This window comes from Lytechinus variegatus, chromosome 10 (genome assembly GCF_018143015.1).
Source record: "Lytechinus variegatus isolate NC3 chromosome 10, Lvar_3.0, whole genome shotgun sequence".
Lineage (NCBI taxonomy): Eukaryota > Metazoa > Echinodermata > Echinoidea > Temnopleuroida > Toxopneustidae > Lytechinus > Lytechinus variegatus.
In genome coordinates, this window is record NC_054749.1 from 27,461,805 (window position 1) to 27,488,550 (window position 26,746).

The window sequence follows — 26,746 nt, forward strand, 5'->3', positions numbered from 1 at the left end:
CTTTTCTAAATCTATCCTTTTATACCTCTCCTTTCTTTTTTTGACTGCTTGCTTCCTTTCTCTCCTTTATTCTTTCATTCCTTCCTTTGTCTCTCAGTCTTTCTTTTTTCTTCCTTTGTCTCTCAGTCTTTCTTTTTTCTTCCTATCATCTATTCTTTTACTTTTTCTTTTTATATTGCTTGCTTCTTTCCTTCTATGTATCATTTTATCTTTCCTTTGTTTTCTTCCTTCTTTCCTCTCTTTCTTTCTTTTGTCCTTTCCATCTCTCCTTTTACCCTATTTTTTATTGCTTCTTCTTTTTTTCCTTTACTACTTTCTGGATTTGTTCTTTCTTTCTGTATTGCTTGCTTCATTTCTTTCCTTCATTTTTTTTTCTTTCTTCCTTATTTTTGTTTCTTCTTTATTTCTTCCTTTCCTTCTTTCTTTTTTTCCTTCCTTCACATGTATCCTTTCTTTACCTTTTCTTTTTTCTTCCTTCCTTCCTCCCTTCCGTGCTTTCTTTTATTCTTTCTTTCTTTTCCTTCTTTCTTTCTTTCTTTCTTTCTTTCTTTCTTTCTTTCTTTCTTTCTTTCTTTCTTTCTTTCTTTCTTTCTTTCTTTCTTTCTTTCTTTCTTTCTTTCTTTCTTTCTTTCTTTCTTTCTTTCCTTCCTTCCTTCCTTCCTTCCTTCCTTCCTTCTTTCTTTCTTTCCTTCGTTTCTGTCTTGCTTTCTTTTTGTCCTTCATTCCTTCTTTTTATTTGGGGGGGCAACAAAAGGCTAGAAAAATAAACTTGCACCTTTTCTAATGTTTTCTTTATTTTTTGGGACCAGTAGATTTTAGGTTCGGACCAGTAAAAATTTGAAAAACTGGGTATCTACTGGTTCGACATGAATAGGTTGGACCAGTAGAAAAAATGGGTTAGTGTGGAGCCCTGCTATTGCTCAACAGTCTGGGACCCACATACACAATTACTAACAAATCAAATTGAAGCTACAGTGTATACAAAACAGACCAGCTCGATTTGTAACTAGAGACTATTCTAGGTATAACAGTGTCTCGGCCATGAAACAGAGGCTCGACTGAGAGCCGCAGCAACTGCGCCGGCCGAAAAGTAAGTCGCGTAACAACTTTGCGCGAGGCGCTTGTGGGTTGCCTAGCCATTCCAGTGCGAAAAGTCCTTAGCCCGGTCCAAAGGCCCCTTCGGAAATCTTCATCTATAAGCTTCATTCCCATCTCGACCATTTCAAGAACCATCCCAGACTGGAACTCCCTCACACCCCCAACCATCGAAATCAAGAACACAGAAACCTTCAAGCGAAACGTACTTCAAATCTATACAAAGCAAAGCAAAGACTAAAAAAGCATCTTCTCTCTCCGCGCCATTAACATCTGCGCACTTCCTGCCTGGTTGGCTCCCACTGCGGGGCGTTGGGCAGTATACCTAAAGAAGAAGAGAATTTACAAATTACAGTTAGGCCTAGTTATAATGTAGACTTGCCACTTGGGCTCCCTCAAGCTCAAGACAGTGATGTTCGTGTAACATTAACACTCAGATTAGGTTCCACTCCACTGGAGCCAACATGAACATCAACTTCATTCTAACGTTAGATCTGTGTGTTTGAGGCAGCGTAGCTCAGTCGACTTAGTTAGAGCACTTGTGTCAGATAAGATCGTAGATCTCAACGTGAGGGGTTCGAGTCCCGCTCATGCCGAAACGCGTCTAACAAAAAATCTGATGCTATAGCGTTGTGTGTTATCGTGCCTCACCACTGTATTCAGTGCAGGTGTGAATGAAGTTGGAGAACACTCCATCCATTGGAAAGGACGCAAATGTTGGTCCCGTGTATAGGAGAGTCATAACCTATGCACGTTAAAACCAATACACTATTTGTAAAAGAGTAGGGTGTTCACCCGGTGTTTTGAACCTGCCGGTCCCGGTAAGTCAAGTCAATCTTGACGTTCATATGCCATAATAATATAATGATTTGTGGGTATTAACGGAAAGACAAGATCTAACGTTAGGCTTAACTGTTATGATTGGGTGACCATAATTTGCGCACATTTTAGAATTATCATGAAGTTGATTTTCAATCAAAAATTTCTCACAGCCAGAGATGCCAAGTTCAAAGACCAGCTATGCGTGAGATTTTCTGTGAATCTGAGTGAGATCACAGACATTGTGTACAATGTATATGGGGAAAGGCTGTGATAGTTGCGTGAGACAGAGATTTGAGGGGATGAACAAGAGTCCAAAATGCTTGAGTCTCATGCATTATGCGTGAGACTTGGTAGCTCTGCACAGCTCACAAAAAATTAATCAAAATAATAAATACCAGATGGAAGGCAAGATCCCAAAGTCAAATTCGTCAGACGGAATTATAAAGTAGGTCAAGGGTTTCGCTGGCATCGTGATCTCAAAATTCCACGGCGATCGACTAATGCGCGCTTGGCTGAAAAAGTGTCATAAAAAGTGTGACCTTAATTTGCGCACGATCGTTTTGCAAGGCTTTAGAAAAGAAATCAAGCAGACAAAGGTAAGATAATTTTATCAGATGGAGGCTAAAATGCCATGAATTTGGTTGGTATCATATTTTACTTATTTGGAGACTTCTGCTTGCAAACTGGCAAATTCTTTCTTGATGCTTGTCGAGAAGGTCGGATGTAACAAAATACCTTCAAGAAAATTACTATGTTGGGTAACTTTAAGTCGCTCTTTCTGTTGGTGATATCAGTTGTTAAAAATATAAATTAGTTATTGAGGTATTCGCCCATGCGCAAACTTAGGTAACGCGTGAATTAAGGTCACACTACCATACAGTGATATGATGGGGGGTCGGGTGTCCGGACACTTAATATTTTTGAAGCCTTCTTTTTTGTCTTTTGATTACACTAAAAATATGAATTCAATAGTTGTAATCATTTTCTATTTTGTTCTTTATAATATTTCCTAACAGTTTGTACTAAAAATTGATGAAACTTCGCTTGTGAATTTTTCCAAATGATTTTCTAAAATTGATAGTACGGACACACAACTGGGTATACTGTAAATGTCGGAAATGAAGTTGTGTCCTAGTGTAGACCAAAAGCTTCGGTCTCTGTTATGTTGGCTGTTCCGCTGAACTCCGTTGGCATTTAGCTCCACTCACCAAATACAGAGTCCCCCGGGGGGGGGGGCACCCAGTATATAATGCATAGTGGGTATGTGCTGCGGAGAGGAACACCATTTTTACACTCAAATTTCCGTTCCAAGGCATAGCATTTTTATCTTATTGAGAAAAAAACAAAGAAAGCCACCCCAAAGCGTAGCATTTTCTTCTTATCGAGAAAGAAGAAGAAAGAAATCTGTTCCAAAACTTCGCATATTTTTTATTACACCGTTCCGGCAGCAATGATCCGCTACAATTAGCTGCATTTTTTGGTGAAAAGCGGCTGCAGAGCGCAGTCCGACCATCGCCTCTGCACGTGTGCACCCGGACTAGCTGCATGCACATATGCCCGTTCCATAGGGGTGCATACGCACTCACATGCAGGAAACCCATTCCAAGGACCCCCGTTTTCACAAACATTTGTAGTTCTAAAGCCTGTTCCGAGGACCCTCCTTTTTACAATAAGCCCCCGTTTTTTGTCTCGCCTGTAGCACATACCTACCTGTCCTACCACTTTTTTGGCCGAGTGCCCCAACCCCCGGGCAGAGACCGAAGTTCTAGCTCGATCTGTACAGGTACTCAGTGGCCATATATTTATGTATTACGTGTGGATAAAACAGAGAAGTGAAGTTGCGTGACACCCGATGTTAATCACTGTTTTTTCCCCTTTTAAGATTATTTTTTACCTGTTTTGTTGCATTTCAGGCCAAAACGGATTAATAATATATTTATAACTTGTCCAAGGATTTCATTCTATTAAAAGCCATTGGACATCAAGCCAGCATATATGTGGGTTCTGATTGACTTTAGTCTGAAGGAAATGCTTGCATGTCATGCTCTAGTAGAGTTTGTCTTCCCAATGCAATACATATATTTAAAGTTCATTCATAGATTAAATATTCTTATTTATTGCATTTGGTAAAATAAAGTTTTCTTATATTTTCAGATAAGCTGAGGAGAAGACAAGATGCAGAGCCCAGAAGACAACACGATGGTTGTGAGGATGATGGGGGACTTTGATCGCTTTATTGCTAAGGATATAGGTGGGTATCGGCTCTTACCTTTTCAGTTGGTATAGTGCATTTGTAATTATTTCATAGCTTGAAAGGATTCTCAGAAATACAGTAGAGTAACTGAGAGTCACACACAGACAGAACACAATCAAACAACTCTGTGGAATGAGTTTCATTTTACTTTTGAAATGTCTATTTTTCAGATACATGTATTAGGGGCTATGTGACTCACAATTCCTTAAAGGTCAAGTCCACCCCAGAATAATGTGAATCTGAATCAACAGAGAAAAATCAAACGAGCATAACACTGAATTTTTCATCAAAATTGGATGTAAAATAAGAAATTTATGACATTTCAAATTTTTGCTGACATGTATTTTTTACAAAACAGTTATATGCCCAACTCAGTGATATGCAAATGAGAAGTCGATGATGTCCCCCTCTCACTATTTCTTTTATTTTTATTGATTGAATTGTACGATATTCAACTTTTTTACAGCTTTGACAATAATGACCAACTTGACAACCACAAAATGTTAAAAGAATGGTAATTCCACATGTTCAGGTAGAAATAAAACTTTGTTTCACATGGAAATGATGAGAAAATTAAAATATTTCATATAATGAAATACAAAAGAAATAGTGAGTTGATGATGTCATAAGTTCCCTCATTTGCATACTGACCAGGATGTGTATGTAACTATTTTTGTAAAATTAATTGAACTTTTAACTGACATAACTTTCTTATTTTACATCACATTCTGATTAAATTTTCAGTGTTATTCCAGCTAGATTTTTCTTTTTATAATCAAATCAAATTTTGTTGGGGTGAACTTGTCCTATATTTTGTGCAGAGCATTCAGAAAATATTTCTAATCAAAGACAGTCAATTTTGACAAAAAACAAAGATTTGTTCTTTCCATTCGCCAGTAGATAGTAGCATAGTCCTGCTTTGTTTGATTCATTAAATTGTAGTATCATGTAACAATTTTTTTTGATTGAGATAAGAAAATATATGTTTTAAAGTTGTCAATATTCATCTTTCATAACGATGATTTTTTTTTTTGCATTTTCTCTTTAGTGTAAGTCCACCTGTTTCAACAGAAAACAACACTGGTGGTCACCGGTCAGAAAAATTGTTATGAATTGGCCCTTATGACGAGTAACAATGTCAACATTAAATGTCATATCAATCAACTTTAAAATATCATTACTTGCAAATATATATCTCGTTCAGAAAAGCGAAAGAGAGAGCAGCACGTGAGAGAGCGTGAAGGTGATCTGCTGACAGCTCACGGTCGTATCGCCAAGCTAGAGACGGAGATGGAGATGATGAAAGCCAGTACAAAGAAAGCAAGATTGGAGGCGGATGAAGATGTCCAGAAACTCAAACAAAAATTACAGGTAGGTAAATGATATTAATGATAAAATCCAGTTCATATATTACATCTCTATATATATGTTTCCAAAGGGGTTTAGCTTGGATATTATTACACCAGCAAGTCTTTTACAGTGCACAGGCATTTGGAGGAACTGATTCCTACAGTACCAGGCAACAATTTATCTCACCTTTGTTGAATGAAGCACATTGTGGATCACTCTCTTGCTGAAGGAATTACACCATGGTTTGGATTCGACCCTGTTTCAACGTCTGGAGACTCATCCACTGGGTCGTGATGCTTTACCAATGATATATATTTAGGGCGGGGCAAATTTTTATATGAGAACGCACATGGGGGGGAAAGGGCGCGACGTCCAATGAAAGAGCCATCACGGCCAGTTAAACTGGCATTCATAGCCATGGCATTTGATGGCCATGAATCTGTCAATGGCTCATTTAATGCACTACTCAGACTGGTTGATAAGCTCCAAGAATCCTGTTTCTTCATGCCTGTTAGGGAGCACCCTGACAGAGTCTGAGTGATGTCTTTAAGCAAGAATATTGCTCACCATCTTTCGCTGATAATCTTGAATTTCAGCATAGATGAAACTAGGGGGAATCGACTTTAGTCAATTTATCTAGTATACCTCTCCTCCATTTTCTTATTTCATTATTTTATTGTTTTTACGTGTCTGCACTTCTAAATTACACAGATGAAAACCGACACAGTTTCAGAGTTACAGTGTCAACTGGAATTCATCCTGAAGCATGAGAATCAACTCAAGCGAGACTTGGAGGAAGAGAAGAGCAGCAAAGCAGTGATGAGGAAACAATTCAACGATCAGATTCAAGACTTGAGAGAGAAGAAACTCAAGGTGGATACCTTGTTACAGGAAGTAAGTTTGAACCCTGCGGGTCATACCCTGAAGCCTGGTTGAACTGTTCTATCTGCATGCCATGGTATTAACTGTGTGCTAATGTAATGAGTCTTGGCTAATGTTGGGAGTTGGGTCAGGCAGGAACTTGGTGACCGGCGAGTAGTGGGGGTTTTCACTGGGCCAAACCGTTCACAGCTAAAACAGCAAGGATCGGAAGCTTATGAAGTGTCTTGGAAAACACCAAATAATCGGCAATATAATTTGAACCATAATACCTACTTGGTTAACTGAGCCCAGAATTATTCCTAAATATCTAACTTAATTGATCCTTAACCTGGATTTTAGCCGTATCAAGCATCAGAAATTTGGATTAGTTTGCTAACATTTCCAGGTGATAAAGTGCGATAGTATACAAATAGGCATTAGTGCGATGGTGCGAGATTTCGCATGAGGTGAAAGAAAGATGCTCTATTCAACGAGGCGTTAGCCAAGTTGAATAGAGTGTTTTCTTTCACCTAATGCGAAAACTCGCACCATTGCACAAATAAGAATATTCGATATTTGTGTTGTACAACGCCTCGGGCTTTAACGAAAATATCGGGGAAAAGGGAGTTTTTTCTTGCAGTATCTATGAAAAGGGAGCAAATAAATTGAAAGCAAATCCCAGTACAATCGCACATGACCTCGGGCAGCATTTCGCATGTAGCCAGGAAGCTATGCGCGTATTTAACCTTCATTTACTGAGCGCAATGAATTGAATCGTATTGTGACGTCACCTCCCAAAGCCGTGCAACGGTACATTTTGGATGGTACATCTTGCGCACAACGGTACGAATGATTGACATTCAGCCTCCCATTTGCTCGCGTACAACAAGCTAAGAAGGCATTGTACAACGCCATACATCAGAGGGTAGATATCATCGTATGCCCTGCAGAAGGGCGCTAGCTGGTGCGCGCGCGGAAAAAACGTTTTCGAGATAATCGTGTTTTAAAGTTTTGAATGCCTACCAAAACTAAACTCCTTAGTTTGAATGACTATAACCAGGATATAATTTGGGAAATATAAACATTTGTCATGATACCGAATTTGAAAACCACATTTTAAATACTTTTTAAGTTACGAGCGTTTGACTGCAAGAGTCTCTGCCGGGACTGCCAGTGTGCGAACGTCTTCCCTGCAGAAGGGCCGTACGCGCCTAGCGCCCTTCTGCCGGGAGCAAACAAGCGAGATGCGCGCTGTCACAGAAGGGCCTCTTCCATAGGCGCGAGTGTTAAGCGAGCGCTCAGCAGTGTGCTCTACTATACTAGGCCTATGGCGACACATTTTGTGGGATTATAATGAAAACAGGTTTTTTTAAACAATTTGTTACATTTACAAATATTGATAAATTATGAAAATACTTCTCCTGGTTGTTTAATTTGCTATTTAAAGGTCAAGTCCACCCCAGAACAAAGTTGATTTGAATCAATAGAGAAAAATCAAGCAGGAATATCGGATATCAAAATGGGATGTAAAATAAGAAAGTTATGATATTTTAAATTTTCGCTTATTTTTCTCAAAACATTTCTTTGCTCAACTCAGTGATATGCAAATGAGAGTCGATGACGTCATCTACTCGCTATTTCTTTTGTGTTTTTTTAATTATACAATATTTCAATTTTTATCGATTTGACAATTAGGACCCTCTTGTTTGAACCACAAAATGGTAAAACAATGGAATTCCACATGTTCAGAGAGGAATGAAACTTTGTTTCACAAGATAATTAGGAGAAAATTAAAATATTTCATATTTCATATAATGGAATACAAAAGAAATAGTGAGTGGATGATGTCATCGGTCCCCTCATTTGCATCCCGACCAGGCTGTGCATATAAATGTTTTGTGAAATTAGGCGAAACTTTAAGTCATTACTTTCTTATTTTAGATCCGATTTTGATGTAATTTTCAGTGTTATGCTTGTTTTATTTTTCTGTTTCTATTAAAATCAGCTTTTTCTTTAATAAATGTTAAAACTATTCCTAATTCATCAACACTCACACACGTATACAACTGAACCCACTTGTTCTATTTGTTAAGTTATAAAATTTTAGTATTCCGTTATATTTCCCTCTGATAAGTTTGTCTTAAACTAGGGGCAGTCATCCCCCCCCACCATTCAGAAAGATAAACTGTTTGCTGTTCTCGGGTCCACTTTTTTTCTTATTGGTCTCGACTATCTTAACCGTGTAACACGACTCAGCCTGTGGTATTTGCCTTAAATATGTTTTGGAAAGTAATCTCTGTGTTTGAAAATTACACACCTCCCCCAATCCCGGCTATGGGCCTGCAACATAATATTGACATCAGCAATTATTTCATCAAACTTTAATAATGCACAACCAAGCATACAATACCAGATCAAAGCCCTTATCAGTCTTTGTAGTTTTCTTCTCATCCTTCAATCCTTACCCTTTTCATACCAACATCACAACTGCAAGTGGTATACGACAGTCACACATATTTAAATTAGAGAGTTAATTTTTTATTAAAGAATTTCTTGTCGTAACACTTAGATTAAACAATGTCAAAAGCTTATATTAACAAATTATCCGGCACATCTATTGAAAATTGATTATGAATTGATAAAATAAAAAACATTCAAACATTTCATAATAATTCTATGGTGAACAAAAATTATATATCATAATGGTCTTATCTTAAAACTATCAAATTTCATAGTTCCACTGTTTCATTATCCCTGTAAAGATTGAAAAAATGCGAAGGATGTATTAATAAAAACCGAAACCCAGTGAGTGAATCAACCTGAGAAGATGAGAGGATCAATATAAAAGTAGTTTCATAAAAATTTGTTATGAAATAATTAGAAAGTTATGGAAATTTGAAAGGTTTTGTTGTACTATCTATGGGGATCCTCAAATTGGCAAACATGCTTCAAAATGGCTGATTTTGTGGACAACTCTCCATTTGTTTGGTACACAAATTTTTCAGATTATCCCCACCATCTCCAAAATTGCATCCTACCTCCTACTGAGCACAATACATGTCTTTTGGAAAATATAATTCATACCACATATGTCAAGGTCAGGCTGGAGGAGATAATCAGAAATATGTATTAATAAAGGTGGAAATCTGAAAATTTGTGTGCAAAACAAAATCAACCATTTTGAGGCATGTTTGCTAATTTGATGATCCCGTAGACAGTGATGCAAGACTTTTCAAACGTCCATAACTCTCTTATTTTATAACCAACTTTGGTGAAATTTATTTAAGATTGCTCCTCTCATTTAACTCTTTCTAATAAAATTGACTAACCCATTGGGTTTTGGTTTCCTTTAAAGCGGGTCCTGAGAAACTGAACTCGCACAATGACTGGCGAAAACGCTATATTATTTACAAAGTCGTTGCACTGAATTCGAACAATTTCTTAAAATCCAGTATGAATTATAAAATCTGGAAAATGAAATCATACACACATACCTTTTAATATATACATTAATTTAAAAAAAAAATGGTACCCCAAATTTCTCAGTAAATTTTGAGGATTTGAATACTAGATCAAACAACATTGCAGGGTTATATTGATAGATGTATAGATAGAAGCATCTGATAACTGATAATAATCAGTAAGCACCTGCAAATGATACAACATTATTATAAAATAATCTATATTAATTCATTTTGATGAAAAATACACTCATACATTATTTACAACTTTATGTATATTGGCAAATGAAGCACTTGTATTTGATTTCATTAAAAACATTGAATAATTATAAGGAATGTTTACAGATAATTTTGTAGACAAAATAATGCAAAACAGTTCATTACAAATTAAACACAATATTCTGTGGCAATTAACATCAAATGCTAACTTTCTATAATACAGGACAATATTTGTGTGGCATGCAATATTCATATAGCTCTTGCCAGCACAAACTAAAGAAATTGTCTATACATGGCAATATTGGTGGCATGTAATAAATTAAATCTCTGAACATCACACACTGAAGAAATTTTCTATAAATTGCAATATTGGCATGTAATAATTATTTCTCTAAACATTACAGTCTGAAGACATTTTTTTTTATAAAAATGGCAATATCTATGGCATGTAATAAATTAAATCTCTGAACATCACACACTGAAAAAACTTATACAAAGTGGTTATAGTTTTAGCATGTAATAAAGCTCTGAATATCATTGAATGATGGAACTTTCTTTAACTTGGCAATACATTCACTTGCTCATTGCACTTACTTTGTACACAACTAGAATGGTCCTATAGATAATTTCATATCCGAACATTTCAATAGTAACAATCTTTTGAACGGAAATGAAAACTTAAACCTGCCCCATGCTTTAATTCTTAATACAAATAAAATAAAAGAAAACTAGAATTTCAATCTGATTATGAGTATTTGAACAATATGACTAAGGTGGTTTAAAATGATCTTAGGTTTTTTTTGGGGGGTGCAGTGTTTAACTCCTTGGGTGCCAAGCTCGCATTTTTGCGAGTTACAATACACACAAATGTCATAGAGCATTAACATTTCTAGCACAGATAACAGATAACATTTGTAAATACTATATTGAAAAAGTATCTTTTAATTGTTTAGTTTAAAGTTGTGGAGCTCTGATAATGTTATCAATATGTTTTGATCACAAACTTTTAAAATAGAATATTATACATTATCACAAGACACTTTATTTTTATTTTGTTATGATTCTTTAATTCAATCGAATCTCCTAATATCTAAGAATAAAAAATGAATATAAATCCTAAAGGCATAAATGAATATCAAACAAATAGACAACATTAGATTTAACATAATTAAATAGCAAGTAAAGGGTAGACACTCTCTGGGTATCCAAATAGTACAACATGGCATATTCGGATGTCAACAGCTATTCAGATTATTTGAGTATATATATATTTGTCTGAGGTCTAAGTTTAATATTCAGGAATTTGGATTATAGATGTGGATGACTATAGAAGTTGACAAGCGCTTACTTCAAACCTATCTGGGTTTTGAGCTGGTTGTGCAGAAGCTGGCATGGTTGTGTGATATTGATCACTTGCCCTCTGCAACCACCCTGTCTGTGGTGAGTCTATACAACATACAACACACAAGTCTGTAGAATGTCACTTTTGTAACCAAAAAATTTCAGTTCCATTCATTTATGATTTTTTTTTTCATGATAGACTTTGTGTTAAATTTTTTTAATTCACTAGAGCGCTCAAAACATTAATTTTGAGTATATTTTGGGGGCGGCCTCTATAAGTTACTTTGCAAAGTAAAAACTCACTGTTTAATTCAGGAAAAAAATGTAAAGAATTTAATCTAATTTAGAGCCAAGTTATATAATGAATAACTGTATTAAAAAATGAGAGTGTAAAAAAAATCAAGTATTTATCCCCCCAAAAAGAGAAAATAAGCCAAACATTGCCAACCTAATTTCACCACACAGGGGTTACAATACACACAAATGTCATAGGGCATTCAAATTTCTAGCATCCAATGTGTCCAATAGTACAGATAGTGTACACTAGTTAGCTCATTCAGGGCAAAATAATGCATGTGTGAGAAGAACCCCTGGATAACCCTCACTGAGTGCGGTATATCCAGATGGCGAGTTGAGCACAGCTGTCTAATTTTGTATGAATTCAAATGTACAAACAAGTCAATTTGTATTTATTTATTGTTTTTTGTGCAACCTGTAGAAAAAAGATATGTAATTCCATTCATATCAAACTTGAATAAAAACAAGTCATTCACATCCATTCGTTTGTACAATCTGCAAATGAGCAAGTCATTCATATCAATTCTATTGTATAACCCTGTAGAAAAAAAGACAAGTTATTTAATACATTAATTATTCTGGTTGACACTCCTGTAAATAGCACGAAAAGTAATTGATCTCAAAGGCAAAATTTTAGATGAAGGGGAAAAAATCCACATGACAGAAAGGAACGTCACTCTCTGTCTAAGATGAGCTCTATTTGAGAAAACAAAATAGAAATCTGTTGTTTACTAGCCAGTCATATGCAAAGCTGTGCAGCATACCTTCATTAAAAGGAATCAAAATTACATGTTAATGAGATAAAGTATTCATGTTAAAGTCTCATAATGAACAATCATTCTTCATGGCATAGGTCATCATCACTCTCATCACTGTCATCATCTCGAGATGGAAGATTCCTGTAAAAGTTGTGAAAAACTCGAGGTATGACATTGGTGTCACACAGATTGACAAGGTCAACCTTTTTCTTTTTCTGGATCATCAGTGGTTCTGGATATAGAACCTCCAGCCTCAGATTCTTTGATGTCCTTGCAGAAGCAGACACCCTCAGCTCCCTCAGCTCGTCACTGTAATTATATCGAAACTTCACGATGTGGGGCTGTTCCTTCTCGTAGACTAGATGCTTGATCTTCGACCAAGACACCTTATCTCCAGCTACATCTTTTGAAGTGTTGGGCATGATGTTGGCTGCAAGAGATTTGAGGTCAAGAAATTCATTATGCATGAGCTGCTGAACTTGGTATGGTTGTGATCTCCTGGCTGCAGATGCAAGAGTTGCCCACTGATCTGGATGGTAGATTGGGACTTTCCGTTTGACCTGTTCTATGGCACTGTGCATGGAATCTACTTCCATGTGAGTGTGGCCACTCTCTAAAAACTTCTGCTCTATAACACAAATGGATGTAGTGCGTACTGCATAGAGCAATGTTGCTGCAATGAACTTGTTGCGGTTTTGTCCCCCGCAACAGTCACTGAAAAGAGTGACATGCTGCACTCTCTCTGGCAACTCTGATAGGTGCTTTAGCAAACAAGTTCCTATCTCGCAAGAGCCCCTTTTACCATTGAGCTCATTCCAAATGAAGCATTTTCCCTCATGGTCATACTGGTCATAAACTGTGAAGTTGTAGGACGACAACTTCCGTTTGTAGTAGAGTACACTGGCACTGGCTGCGGGGCATGACAGGACCTGCTGGAGGTCAAAAGAAAAGGAGGAAAAAGAGGGGTCAATAGAAGCACGTTGTTTGTCATTTTCCTTTTCTCTCCTCGAATTCTGCTTGTTCAGGAGGTGCATTTCTTGTGCTTCTTGTTGAGCCAACTGATCTGCAGGAAGCTTATTGGCAAATGATGTACACGTCTTGCATGCATCCTTTGTGGGGACATGAAACCCTAAATTAAATTCTTGATTAAATACCTTCCTGTAGATCTTGAGTGTTTGAGGTGCAGGGCACTCCTGTTTATAAAGGTCATGCATCTTTGCCACACTTAGGTCTGCAGGGAGGTATTTCCTTTTCGTGGAGCTCCTACAGTAGTGAGAAGGTACACATTGGAAGCTAGAAATATGGTCCCTAATGCCCTGCAGATTATTGTCAGCCACCTTGTTATGTGGGCTGTGCTTACCTCTTCTGTCTTTGTTACAGAACACATTCCCATGCTTTGTTGACAAGGTATGGCGAATCAACTTATTACCAATGCCAAGAGTGCTACGGAAAAACTTCTGACAGACATTAACCTTATCATTGTGTATGCTTGAAGGCAGCATGTATTGTCGAACTGCCCTTTGCTTCTTATCTGCCTTTTCTGTGACATTCTGACAGATAAAGTCACGTTGCCGCTCATATGAGCCTGTGCTCCAGTAGTCTATGAAGATCCGTTGGCGCTGCTCCTGGGATAAAATAGAATTGCATTTATTCCTACAATACTCCCCACAAGGAGGGCCCATCCTGCGTTCTGTCCGCTCAGTGCCATCCCGAGATGTATATGCCTTACCAGCATTGCGCGCCCTCTTCTGCACATTCTGTGCCCACATCTCCGGATTAGCAATCCTCTTTCTAGCATCCTTTTTCTGAAATTATAAAGAAGAAAATTAAACTTATTTGCAGGTCGATCCATACATTTGGCTGGTGTCATCTACATACTACAAGTTTATCAGTACAACAAAACCAGCCCCCCAAAATAATTATCCTTTTAAGTTACACTGATATCATACAAAATAATTAAGCCTGGGACAAATACCTGAATTGCAATTGAAAAATTGATCAGAAATTTTTAGAGCATAAAACAGATAACAAAATTATTTGTAAATACTATATTGAAAAAGTATCCTTTAATTGTTTAGTTTAAAGTTATGGAACTCTCATAATGTTATCAATATGTTTTGATCACAATTTTTTTAAATAGGATATTATACATTATCACAAGACACTATCATTTTTCTTTAATTCAATCATATCTCCCAATATTTTAAGAATACAGCAAAATAAATATAAATCCCAAAGGCATAGATGAATATCAAACAAATAGACACCATTAGATTTAACATAATTAAATAGCAAGTAAAGGGTAGGCACTCTCTGGGTATCCAAATAGTGCAACATGGCATATTCGGATGTCAACAGCTATTCAGATTATTTGAATATATATTTGTCCGAGGTCTAAGTTTAATGTTCAGGAATTTGGATTATTGATGTGGTTGACTATAGAAGTTGACAAGCACTTACCTCACACCTTTCTGGGTTTTGAGCTGGTTGTGCAGAAGCTGGCATGGTTGTGTGATATTGATAAGCTGATACTGATATGATCTAAAACAAATTAAACATAGGAAAATAAAAAGAGAATTTCAATATGGGAAGGTAATGATTATGTATTGGTATCCAAACTCTGTCACCAAATATAATGTTGATAGTTTAACTGATTACTTAATTGGCTGCTTACTAAAAAATAACAATTTAGTTGTTTTCAAAAATATTTATATTTCATTTTTGGAGTTTCCTTTGATGTTCCAAATATTTCTAAAACATAACGTTATGTACCTTGCCATCTTCCGGGTTGACCGATTCTGTGGACTTCTCGCAAGGTGTGGCCATGGGTCTATCGGGATAGACCAATTCTGTGGACTTCTCGCAAGGTGTGGCCATGGGTCTATCGGGGTTGACCGATTCTGTGGACTTCTCGCAAGGTGTGGCCATGGGTCTATCGGGATAGACCGATTCTGTGGACTTCTCGCAAGGTGTGGCCATGGGTCTATCGGGGTGGACCGATTCTGTGGACTTCTCGCAAGGTGTGGCCATCGGTCTATCAGGGTTGACCGATTCTGTGGACTTCTCGTAAGGTGTGGCCATGGGTCTATCGGGGTTGACTGATTCTGTGGACTTCTCGCAAGGTGTGGCCATGTGTCTATCGGGGTTGACCGATTCTGTGGACTTCTCGCAAGGTGTGGCCATGGGTCTATCAGCGTTGACCGATTCTGTGGACTTCTCGCAAGGTGTGGCCATGAGTCTATCGGGGTTGACCGATTCTGTGGACTTCTCGCAAGGTGTGGCCATGGGTCTATCAGGGTTGACCGATTCTGTGGACTTCTCGCAAGGTGTGGCCATGGGTCTATCGGGGTTGACCGATTCTGTGGACTTCTCGCAAGGTGTGGCCATGGGTCTATCGGGGTTGACCGATTCTGTGGACTTCTCGCAAGGTAAGGCCATGGGTCTATTGACAACTCCCTGTAATATTTGAGACACAAAATGAAAGAGACCAATTACTTACTAGTAGAAAACTTGGATAACTGAAATTGCTAATTATATTTGTTTTGTATATACTGATTGTAAAATGTTGTAAAATTGATGTGGGTTCTGAATATTGATTTACTTCAACTCGTGAAAATAATATAATACACCCTGTTAAGGATTTTTAAAATATGAATACTAGAAGACCGGATTGTCAATTACAAACAATTTGATTAAATAGGTTTTGACCTGCAAGTCCTGTGATTAGAAGTCAAGCTCATATCCAACTGAGCAACAGCATCTCCAGATGTCTGTGTTTACTCTTTAAAAACATTGATAAGGAAATTAATGTGAATTTTACACACCGCATAGTTGTTATGCTCTGAACATGGGTCGTCATCTACGAAGTGCTTGTAGCACAGGAAAACCTCACACACGACACAAACAGAAAACACCTCGTCTGCACACCCAAAGTGCTCACAAATTTCTACATGATGCTCCTGCCTGCCTCTAAGCACCTCTCCAAGAATGCTGATACATTCATCTTCAATAAAAAAGTAATATTTCAAATGAAATCTGTCATCCCAACATAAGGGTGACAATTATTAGAAAACATTAAAAAAATATATATATTTATACATATTCACCGTAGTGATTTTCTCATTTTAAAAAAATCCATTAAAAAATGCATGTCCTTTAATCATGTATGTATAACGTATGCCAAATTATTTAAGATGTAAATACTGCATAAAGATGAAATACATACCTTCTGTGACAGCTCCTCCAAGGTCAGCTCTCTTTCCTTTATCTGTTATACATTATACAGAAAAACAGAATGGATTTAGCAAAATGATAGGTCATATGCAGCATGCCTGAAGGAAATGGGGGGTTACAATTTAATACTGAGAATATCCAGCATATCACATTGACAAAAAAACCAATGGGCCATTTAGCCCACAAAATGTTCATTAAATGTTGATGCAAATAAAGTTTAGAGTGTTATTTTCATGCATACAATTTTGAAAAGTATTGAATAAGTAGCACCCCCCCCCAAAAAAAAGTCATGATAATAATACTTCATCTATGATAGTATGATATAAATATTGTATGTATAAAGATCAAATATATACCTTCTGTAATATTTCCCTCTATGACAGCTGCAGCTCTCTCTCCCTTTTCTGTCAGAAATGGAGAAAAAAACAGAATGATTGTATGTAGTAATCTGATAAATGGTATGCAGCATGCCTGGAGAGGAGGGGGGGGGGGGTACATTTAAATACCAAGACTATCCAGCATATCACAATTAAAAAAAATACAGAGGGTCATCTAGCCCCCAAATGTTAACAGTTTGATACAAATACAGTTTAGAGTGTTGTTTTCATGCATGCAAGTTTGAAAATCATTGAAGAAGTAGCACCTCCAACAAAACAACACTACATCTATCTTCAATAGCTACAGTATTAATGGTTCAGTAAATTAAATAAATTTATAATAATCATCTTGACCTGACCAAACAAATACTGGTCTGCATAATGCTGGGTCATAAAGAAAATGATTTTCTCACCTCTTAGGAATTTCAAAGGAATATCGTCATCATCTTCATCCGAGTCCTCTCTCGAAATTTGTAGCACCTTGCCGTGCCATCTCTCCCTCCCCCATGGCATGACGACTGCATCTCCGACCCTCGGATGGCGACGATGAGGACATATAATGTCTTTATATTCAACCACGTTCTCTGATTGGTTCCTAAACCATCTAATCAGCAGCAGTGTGTCTGGCTCCATGACTGTTACTGAATTTTTTATTAGGAAAATTGAAGGAAAAAAAAACACAGAAAATCTGTGAACAGTGAATGCAAACAAAATATGATGGCTTTCTCATAATCAGGTCAGAACCAGGTGATTATTCGTCTAGATCTGTAAGAACTAGATCTAGACTTTCTAGTCTACTGACTACTGCATTTAGTAAATGGTAGTAATATCTAGTAGTAGTAACCAGGGGGAGGGGGCACTTCCCTTGACGAGTGGATACCATGCTTGTCCATGGGGTTTCGAAAAGCACCCTAAACAAGTATTTTCCATGTTCTGACAATTGCACCCCTTAACAAGTATTGGCGTGTGAATCCATACCCTTATTAAGTATTGGAAACAAAAATGGTACCCTTGACAAGTATTCCCTTAATTTGACACCCTAAACAATTCCAGCACTCACAAACGTCTGCTTTAGATCTACCTTTACTTACCATTTTTTTGGGTTTAGTATCGCCCCACCTCCCATGCCTCGCTCAAATCAGACCCTAAACACGTAGTGTTGGCGCAATTGAAAGAGTACATTTTAGTGTTTTTATACCCTCACAAATTTGACCCGAAACACGTAGCTTTCCTAGCGAAATATATACCCTTATTTCAGTATTTTGGTGTTTTGGCACCCTTACGATACGTACGTAACGTGCCCAATCTCGAAAAAGATACCCTTTCTACATGTTTCTTTGGACATGCATGGTATCTCCACTCGTCAATAGAAGTGCTCCCCCCCCCCCCCCCGGCCCCGGAGTAGTAACTAGACCCTTTACTATAGTATACCTTTTGTAGTCAAGAGATCAAGATTAACATAGAAAACTTTGAATCCCATGCATCAACATACAAATCTATAATAGTATCATTGAACAAAGTAACACTTTTTAAACAAATTAGACTTTGCACTTGGCCACTCAACACAACAAGAGACCCACAGCCAGCCAACAGCCACAGGCAAAATGACGCCCAAAATCATACAGGCACACAATGTCAGTAGGTCAAGATCTACTGAAGACGAGAGTTTGACATTTACCTTTGACAGCTAGTACTACTACTAGATCTAGTAGTAGTACTGCACATACAATGTAGTGATTATATAAGTGTCCTACTAGTAGTACATAGTAATATTACTAACAATAATATTAAACAGAAAACAGTATTAAAAAAATACAAACAATACACGAATTTCGACAAGTGGGACTTGAGATCTAAACAAACAAAAATATGGCGTAATTTCACGATTTAACTTGTTTTGGGGGAATTGCCTTCATTGAAACACAGTGTGCCGGTTAAAATACTCGTAATGAACGATATTGTATAAAATGAAATTAAAATTTATATTGAAAAGCTGAATTTATCATGCTTACTGGACGCTCTCCTCCCGTTCGGAATTAGCGCCTTTCTGACGGGCTGAATTTTAGCAAAGCCGGTTATCGTATAAAGGCTGTAACGTGTGCGCATGCGCACGATCGCACTGCGCCCTTCTGCCGGGAAGTGATTTTGTCTTCCATCTGCTAGTGCCCTTTGATTATTGACCATAACTTTAAAAATAAACATTTCCCAAAGCCGGGATTTTTTTTTAAATGTTGATCTTTCCAAACCCTATCGATTTATGAAAAAAAATGAAAAGTGAAAATTTGGACGAAATTCCCTGTTAGCGCCCTTCTGCCGGGCATACGACGATATAGGCAGCATAGCTAGCATGCACTGAGTGAGGCCAGGCAGTGTGCGATTGTGCCAGTGGCTCAGTTTCTGGCCAATCCTAGAACCGGAAATAAATTTTACTAAACCTCCCGGTCCGGGTTTAAGCCAGGTTTTTCCTTCTGAGCGCCAACGTTAGTCTCAGCTAATCATTCTGTTTTATTATCTTGATTATTCAACCTTGTCATATTAGGTGTTTAATTGTTAAATTTTAAAATATTCTTTTGTTAAAAGAAATTGTTGTCAATTGTTGGTTGAACTTGGAAGAATTGGCATCTCATTGTATGAATATTGGTGGTGAATATATGTATTTTGAAATGCGCAAATCCAACATGTCATTCTGTAATTTGTTGTCTGTTTATAATAAAAGGGCAATATGGCAATAATCGATTGCAAAAATGATACCAGTTTTTACTTTAATCTTATTTTTTTCTGATATTGTCTTTCCTCTACCCAAAGTTGGCATGTAATATGAAATTTTATGCAAAAAATGTGGTGATTTTGTGACATCATTAGAAAGGGCTTTCAATAGATCAAAAAATGTAAAAAAAAAATTAAAAAAAAGACACCCTGAAACACAAACTTTATTTTGTGATATCAGCCATACTGCCCTTTTACTTACAGAATAATGAATTTTCGATTTCATCTTCAGTTTTCACTGTGTAACTAACCTAATGCTTCCTTTATGAAACCTTGCCAATTTTGTTTTGTTTCTTGTTTACAGCAACAGTTCAGTAGTCGTGATACCATCTCCAAACTTTCCAATGATCTTACAAAGTAAGATTTTTTTTTGTTTACTTAGAATGGCCGAATGTTTTCATTGTCCAAATGGATTATTTTTGTTATATATATGTAATATTGGAGGAGCAATAACTAATGTGTTTTGGACTTGTTATGAGCTAAGGCTGGAGGGCTTTTATTGTGGGTGCATCAGCAGGAGTAGTGGTATTACACTGGCAAGATGCCTTGCAGCAAGAATATTGAGATGATAACAAAGAAAAGAACTTCCAAGAAGTACATCTTTAAGTTCTATTTAGAACCAAGTGTATGAATTCACAAATTTCAAAAATGGAGACAGAAGATGATAAATGTTTCTATCCTCTGGAGAAGGTCTTGAGGCACAATATTAAATGTGTTTGATTTGCAGCATGGAGCTGCTGTTATGATAGAAAGAATGAATTGGACGTGCAAAAGAGATAAATCTCTGGGAATTCATAATTCTCTTGCACAGTTCTTGTATAGCACACATTGTTTATGACTTGATGACTCTATTCGCTTCCAAAGGACTCTGTGACTATTACCCTGGCTTTAGTCCCGCTGCTTTTGACAGCATGCTAGCATTTTGAGGAATGAATCCTGCCAGGTACCTTACTTGAGTTTAGTGCAGTTTTAGTGTTGATGAAGGAAATTAACGCCATGGTGGGATTCATAACCATCTGATTAAAATGCAGTAGACCATAAAAATAAATATACAGTCTTTTCTTATGACATATTCAAATTAGAAAAAAAAATGCTCTCAAGAATTGCTCAGACTTGGTAGATTTTAAACATTGCAGTCATGAATGTTACTGGATTTTTGTTGTTGTTTTTGTTTAAGGAAAGATGCAGAGATGAAGCTCTTGCAGACCGATCTGGAAGAAGCTACGACACAAATGAGATACCATATGAAGTAAGTGCTCTTATTTCGTCAATGCATTCAAGGTGGGCAGTTCAAGGAGGGGTGGCCAAAGATGTCATGGATGAATCAAGTGAAGGAGAGTAGGAGGGTTGGGTAGAGGGTGGAGGATCCACTGACTGAATCATGCAAGGTGGAGGGAAGGGGTAAAGGCGATTGCTTGAAATGTGAGTTGAATCTAGCCGCCCCTTTCAATGTGAGCAAAACCATATACAAAAGTTTGGACTCCAGTCTGATTGCTCATAATCCAGTTCAATGAAATACAATGTGCATACAAACTTCAAAGCTATTTTCAGTCGAGTGAAACCAAGATATAAACACCCCCACCCCTGGATAAAAATGTAGTCTTCATGGGCAGGGGGTCCAAATGGATAGGTTTCTGCAATAGATGTTTAATTGGAATGGAGATACCTTAGAAGGAAAACCTTAGACAGGTGGTCGATAAAGTCAGTGTAACTGCACTTGTCTATTCTCGTGAGTATATGATAGAAATATTTGTTGAAGGTAAGATTTTCTTTTTGACTTTAGGAGAGGTCTAGGTGCAAGCAGTCAAAGGAGAGCTATAGAGGATTATAAAGCACAGCTTGTTTCTGCCAACCACAAAATACAGGTAGGTTCTAAAGTAGTCATAACAATTCTGTTCAATGGGAATGCATGTAGAGAAATATCTTTGTGTCTTTGTAAATTTTGAGCTTAAGTTGTGTATGAATTGGTACATGTCATGGTTAGGGCTGATCCAGGATTGACCTTGAGGGAGAAGGGGGCACTTTGAAAATGATGTAAGGTTATAATTACTTACATAGACAATTTCTTGTGAAAAGAGTGTAGGCAAGACCTACTCCCCCACCCATTTTTCCACCCTCCCCCCCCCAAAAAAAAATGATAATGATAATTAGGGTTAATACTACTATTTCACAAATGATCATTTGTGCAGTATTTTAAAACTCTCATTTAATAATTCTTATATTTTCCTAATTATTGCATTTTAGGTTCTTGAGCAACAGGTTGAAGCCCAGAAAGACAGTGCAGTAGTGGCCAGGGCCGTTCAGAGTGATGTTCAGAAAGTCGGTAAACTAGAACAAGAAAATACGAAACTGAAACAGGAAAATGCTTATTACAGGTAACTCATCTCTTCATTGTTTCTTTCTTCCAATATGAGTTAAAATGGACAGTAGTCATGTGTGCTTGCCATCTGGAAGTGCTGTGGTGGAGTGGTTTTAACTCTCGCTTTGTAGTCAGAAGGTCATGTGCTCAATTCCCACTGAGGCCTATTGTCTTTTGGCAAAGCCTAAATCCACACTTTGGCACTCTTGACCAAGGTGTTAAACTGGTACACAATAGAATTGGAAAGCCTTTGTAGTATGCCCAGCAATTGAATTTTGAAACTCCTTTTGGATCGCTCCTCAGGGAGTGGAGAATCTGCATACAGTGTGTGCGGGCATGACAGAAAATAGTGAAAATAAATCCTAGTGCACTCTATACGATCTGATAAGATCCATTTTTTTAACAAATCACATTTTACATAAAATATGAAAGTTTCAACAAGTAAAATTATTTCATTTAAAGCCTGGCATAATGCTAGCAATGCTAAAATCATAATTACACTTTGCAGCAAGCCTTTTGATTGGAGCAGCGGATGGAGACATGATCATTTTGATATGACATTGAATTTGCTTTTAATTTTAGAGCATAGCTAAAAATGGATTCAAATTTCAAATTCAGTATTTGTACTGCTTTCAGAACTTTGATCTTTAGGATTTTGTAAGTTGAAATGTCAATGCTGTGATGATTTGAAAAATCGCAATGTATCATATAGTGTACACTATGTTTTAGATAAAAGGGTTGGAATTGAAGCTTCTGAGAGAAGAAGAAAATGTACTTGTCTTTCTTTTTTTCTGTGAAATTAGCTTATTTTGACAATGCATGTTTACTTTGTAATAGAGAAACCTGTGAGAATAACCATTTACTAAAGAAGACAAAGGGGTTAGAATCAAGATTCTGATAGTAGAAGAAAGTTCAAGTCAGCTTTTTTTTAGTGAAATCTAGTTTAAATTGGCAATGCATTTTTGGACAGAAATTTGTGAGAATAACAGCTGAAGATGAGTGGGCTAGAAGCAAAGCTTCTGAGAGCAGAAGTAAGATCTACTCAGCTTGTTTTTTTGTTCTGTGAATTCAGCTTATTTTGACAATGGATGATTTATTTTTTTCAGAGAAACATGTGAGAATAACAGTTTACTGAAGGAGAAGGTGAGTGGGCTAGAAGCTAAGCTGGTGAGGGCAGAAGAAAGATCTACACAATTCGCTGAGCTTCAGGTTGAGAATGAAGATTTAAAAGCTAGACTTCATCGCTGGGAATCCATCAGTGGTGACCAATCTTCAAGGCCAAAGTGAGCTGCTAACTTTACAGTTTAGGGACCCGGTTTCATGAAATATTGCATATTGCCATTATGAGAACCTCCGCAGTATGCTTGATTGTGATTGGCTGCTGAGCCCTTGTGGCCATTGTAGCTGCCAGAATGGCAAAGTGAACATAATTGTAACTCTATGAAAACAAGCACTAGTACTTGCATGTACCTGATAGTAATAGATAGCAGTGGTGGTTGTGGTGGTGATGATAGTAGTAGTAGTGGTGGTGGTAGTGGTAGTGGTAGTACTAGTAGTAGTAGTAGTAGTAGTAGTCGTAGTAGTAGTAGGAGTTGTAGGTAGTAGTAGTAGTAGTAGTAGTAGTACTAGTAGTAGTAGTGGTAGTGGTAGTGGTAACGGTAGCGGTGGTAGTAGTAGTAGTAGTAGTAGTAGTAGTCGTAGTCGTAGTCGTAGTAGTAGTAGTAGTAGGAGGAGGAGTAGTAGGTAGTAGTAGGTAGTAGTAGTAGTAGTAGTAGTAGTAGTAGTAGTAGTAGTAGTAGTCGTAGTAGTAGTAGTCGTAGTAGTAGTAGTAGTAGTAGTAGTAGTCGTAGTAGTAGTAGTAGTAGTAGTAGTAGTAGTCGTAGTAGTAGTAGTAGTAGTAGTAGTAGTAGTCGTAGTAGTCGTAGTAGTCGTAGTAGTAGTAGTAGTAGTAGTAGTAGTAGTCGTCGTCGTCGTCGTAGTAGTAGTAGTAGTAGTAGTAGTAGTCGTCGTCGTCGTCGTAGTAGTAGTAGTAGTCGTAGTCGTAGTAGTAGTAGTAGTAGTAGTAGTAGTAGTAGTAGTAGTAGTAGTAGTAGTAGTAGTAGTAGTAGTAGTAGTAGTCGTAGTAGTAGTAGTAGTCGTAGTAGTAGTAGTAGTAGTCGTAGTAGTAGTAGTAGTAGTAGTAGTAGTAGTAGTAGTAGTAGTCGTAGTCGTAGTCGTAGTCGTAGTCGTAGTCGTAGTCGTAGTAGTAGTAGTAGTAGTAGTAGTAGTAGTAGTAGTAGTAGTAGTAGTAGTAGTAGTAGTAGTAGTAGTAGTAGTAGTCGTAGTAGTAGTAGTAGTAGTAGTAGTAGTAGTAGTAGTAGTAGTAGTAGTAGTAGTAGTCGTAGTTGTAGTCGTCGTCGTCGTCGTCGTCGTAGTAGTAGTAGTAGTAGTAGTAGTAGTAGTAGTAGTGACGATGATAACGACGATGATGATGGTGATTATGATGATGATGATAAGAAAATCATAATGTTATATATTTATAATTTTCTTCTTTCCCGTGAGATTCATCATCACCACAGGGCTTCAATTCAAATTTGGGATGAAGAACTTAATATGATCATCTCATAAAATGAAAGAATTAAATTAATATGCATACAAGAATAATCCCCTATTGATTAGTTTATTGATATTGATGATTGTAATCACCAAATACAGGTAACATTGTCACATAAGTCAAATCATTGGGGACCACAAAAAGCTGTTCAATTTTGACTAGAAAAGGCATGTAACATGTTTAGTATGTTTTGGGTAATCTGGTCTAAAAGGTTGCTACAGCTTGTCTGAATATTTGACTTAATATGCAAGTTTACTTGTGTAGCCTTTTGATAGTATCCATTTGGCGCTGTCCCCCAAAATGTGAATATGATAAATTGGATGTTTTGATTTTTTTTATTTCCATGAAGGTCACCTTCCGAGATGGTCCAGCAGATATCAGAATTACAGAGGGGGCAGGTGAGCTTACTAGAACAGCAAGGCCAGTACATGGCAAGGTAAGTACCACATGATCCTCGACCTAATCATCTACTTTCTGTTCATTGTGTTCCATTTATACTTCCTTAACGCATCGCCTACAGGAACCTGGTGAGTCCTGTACAAAGCCTCTGAGAAATACAGAATTCGGTAGTCAATGGGTTTAAGAGAAATAACTGAAAAGCAGGTCAATGACCCGTTTGATTGGCCACAAGCGAGTGGAAAGATTTCAGGACAACTAATTCATTATATTGCAAATTGGAACAAGGTGTAATAATGGCATATGTCCCTGATCATTCTGTTGTCAAGGTTGTATCAAACGGGGAATAACAATATTCACTTAAGCGATGTATTTTGATAGTGATGCACCATATTTCTTTAATTTTTGTCTCACCTGCATAGCAGAGTGAGACTATAGGCGCCGCTTTTCCGACGGCGGCGGCAGCGTCAACATCAAATCTTAACCTGAGGTTAAGTTTTTGAAATGACATAACTTAGAAAATATATGGACCTAGTTCATTAAACTTGGACATAAGATTAATCAAGTATCACCAAACATCCTGCATGAGTTTCACGTCACATGACCAAGGTCAAAGGTCATTTAGGGTCAATGAACTTTGGCCGATTGGGGGTATCTGTTGAATTACCATCATAACTTTGAAAGTATGTTGGTCTAGTTCATAAAACTTGGACATAAGAGTAATCAAGTATCACTGAACATCTTGTGCGCATTTTAGGTCACATGACCAAGGTCAAAGGTCAATGAACTTTGGCCATAATGGGGGTATCTGTTGAATTACCATCATAACTTTGCAAGTTTATTGATCTGACTTTTGAAACTTGGACATAAGAGTAATCAAGTATCACTGAAGATCCTGTGCAAGTTTCAGGTCACATGATCAAGGTCAAAGGTCATGTGAGGTCAATGAACTTTGGCCGCATTGGGGGTATTTGTTGAATTACCATCCTATCTCTGTAAGTGTATTGGTCTAATTCATAAAACGTGGAAATAAGAGTAACCAAGTATCATTGAACATCTTGTGTGAGTTATAGTAGTTTTCAAAGTCAGCAATGCTGCGTTGTTGAATCGCGTGATGCAGGTGAGACAGCCAGAGGCATTCCGCTTGTTATGGTTTGCTCTCATAATGTAGCCATGACAGGGCTAGAATCATTCTTTACATGTGAAGTTATGTCTGCGAGCATAAAAGTCTGAAAATTCATTGAGTACTTTGGTCATTATTTTTTTTTTTTTAATATCAATTTCCTTCATAGTCTTGTGGATGATTGTGGATTTCCAAACAATATATTGAACTTATTTAATCTATAATCAATCCACAATCTCTGATTAACTTTCAATATTGAATTAATCCTCAATCTGTTTTTCACTCAGTGCTCATTCTCATGAAGAAGCATACAAAGCAACGAAGGAAGATCTCAAATCAATGCAGCAGCAACTTGTAAAACAACGGGAACAAAACAAACAACAAGAAGATCTAGTCAAGAGACTTCAGAGGAGACTACTCATGCTAACCAAGGTCAGTGTA

General features: G+C 37.3%; 2 protein-coding genes across 5 annotated transcripts in view; one reads left to right on the forward strand and one right to left on the reverse strand.

Moving 5' to 3' along the window:
- Positions 1 to 26,746, forward strand: part of LOC121423252 (mitotic spindle assembly checkpoint protein MAD1-like) — a 41,406-nt gene that overhangs the window by 6,952 nt on the left and 7,708 nt on the right. The window contains exons 2-11 of the mRNA XM_041618576.1: positions 4,072 to 4,168; positions 5,376 to 5,542; positions 6,233 to 6,415; positions 20,139 to 20,191; positions 21,012 to 21,083; positions 21,618 to 21,699; positions 22,079 to 22,209; positions 23,300 to 23,476; positions 25,136 to 25,222; positions 26,593 to 26,737. Of these exons, the coding sequence (XP_041474510.1) occupies positions 4,093 to 4,168; positions 5,376 to 5,542; positions 6,233 to 6,415; positions 20,139 to 20,191; positions 21,012 to 21,083; positions 21,618 to 21,699; positions 22,079 to 22,209; positions 23,300 to 23,476; positions 25,136 to 25,222; positions 26,593 to 26,737 (1,173 nt within the window). The 5' untranslated portion in view covers positions 4,072 to 4,092. The remainder of the gene's footprint in view (positions 1 to 4,071; positions 4,169 to 5,375; positions 5,543 to 6,232; positions 6,416 to 20,138; positions 20,192 to 21,011; positions 21,084 to 21,617; positions 21,700 to 22,078; positions 22,210 to 23,299; positions 23,477 to 25,135; positions 25,223 to 26,592; positions 26,738 to 26,746) is intronic.
- Positions 11,835 to 17,982, reverse strand: LOC121423251. 4 transcript variants are annotated; one of them, XM_041618572.1, is made up of 7 exons: positions 17,482 to 17,982; positions 17,048 to 17,095; positions 16,684 to 16,725; positions 16,283 to 16,461; positions 15,231 to 15,914; positions 14,919 to 14,999; positions 11,836 to 14,263 (listed from the first exon to the last, which is right to left on the reverse strand). In XM_041618572.1, the coding sequence occupies exons 1-7, from the start codon at positions 17,699 to 17,701 to the stop codon at positions 12,536 to 12,538; spliced, it is 2,982 nt and encodes a 993-aa protein (XP_041474506.1). In that variant the 5' UTR covers positions 17,702 to 17,982; the 3' UTR covers positions 11,836 to 12,535. The 4 variants fall into 4 exon arrangements, with proteins under 4 accessions (XP_041474509.1, XP_041474508.1, XP_041474506.1 ...); XM_041618573.1 differs by lacking the exon at positions 17,048 to 17,095; XM_041618575.1 differs by lacking the exon at positions 16,283 to 16,461 and having other exon boundaries at positions 11,835 to 14,263; positions 16,684 to 17,095; positions 17,482 to 17,514.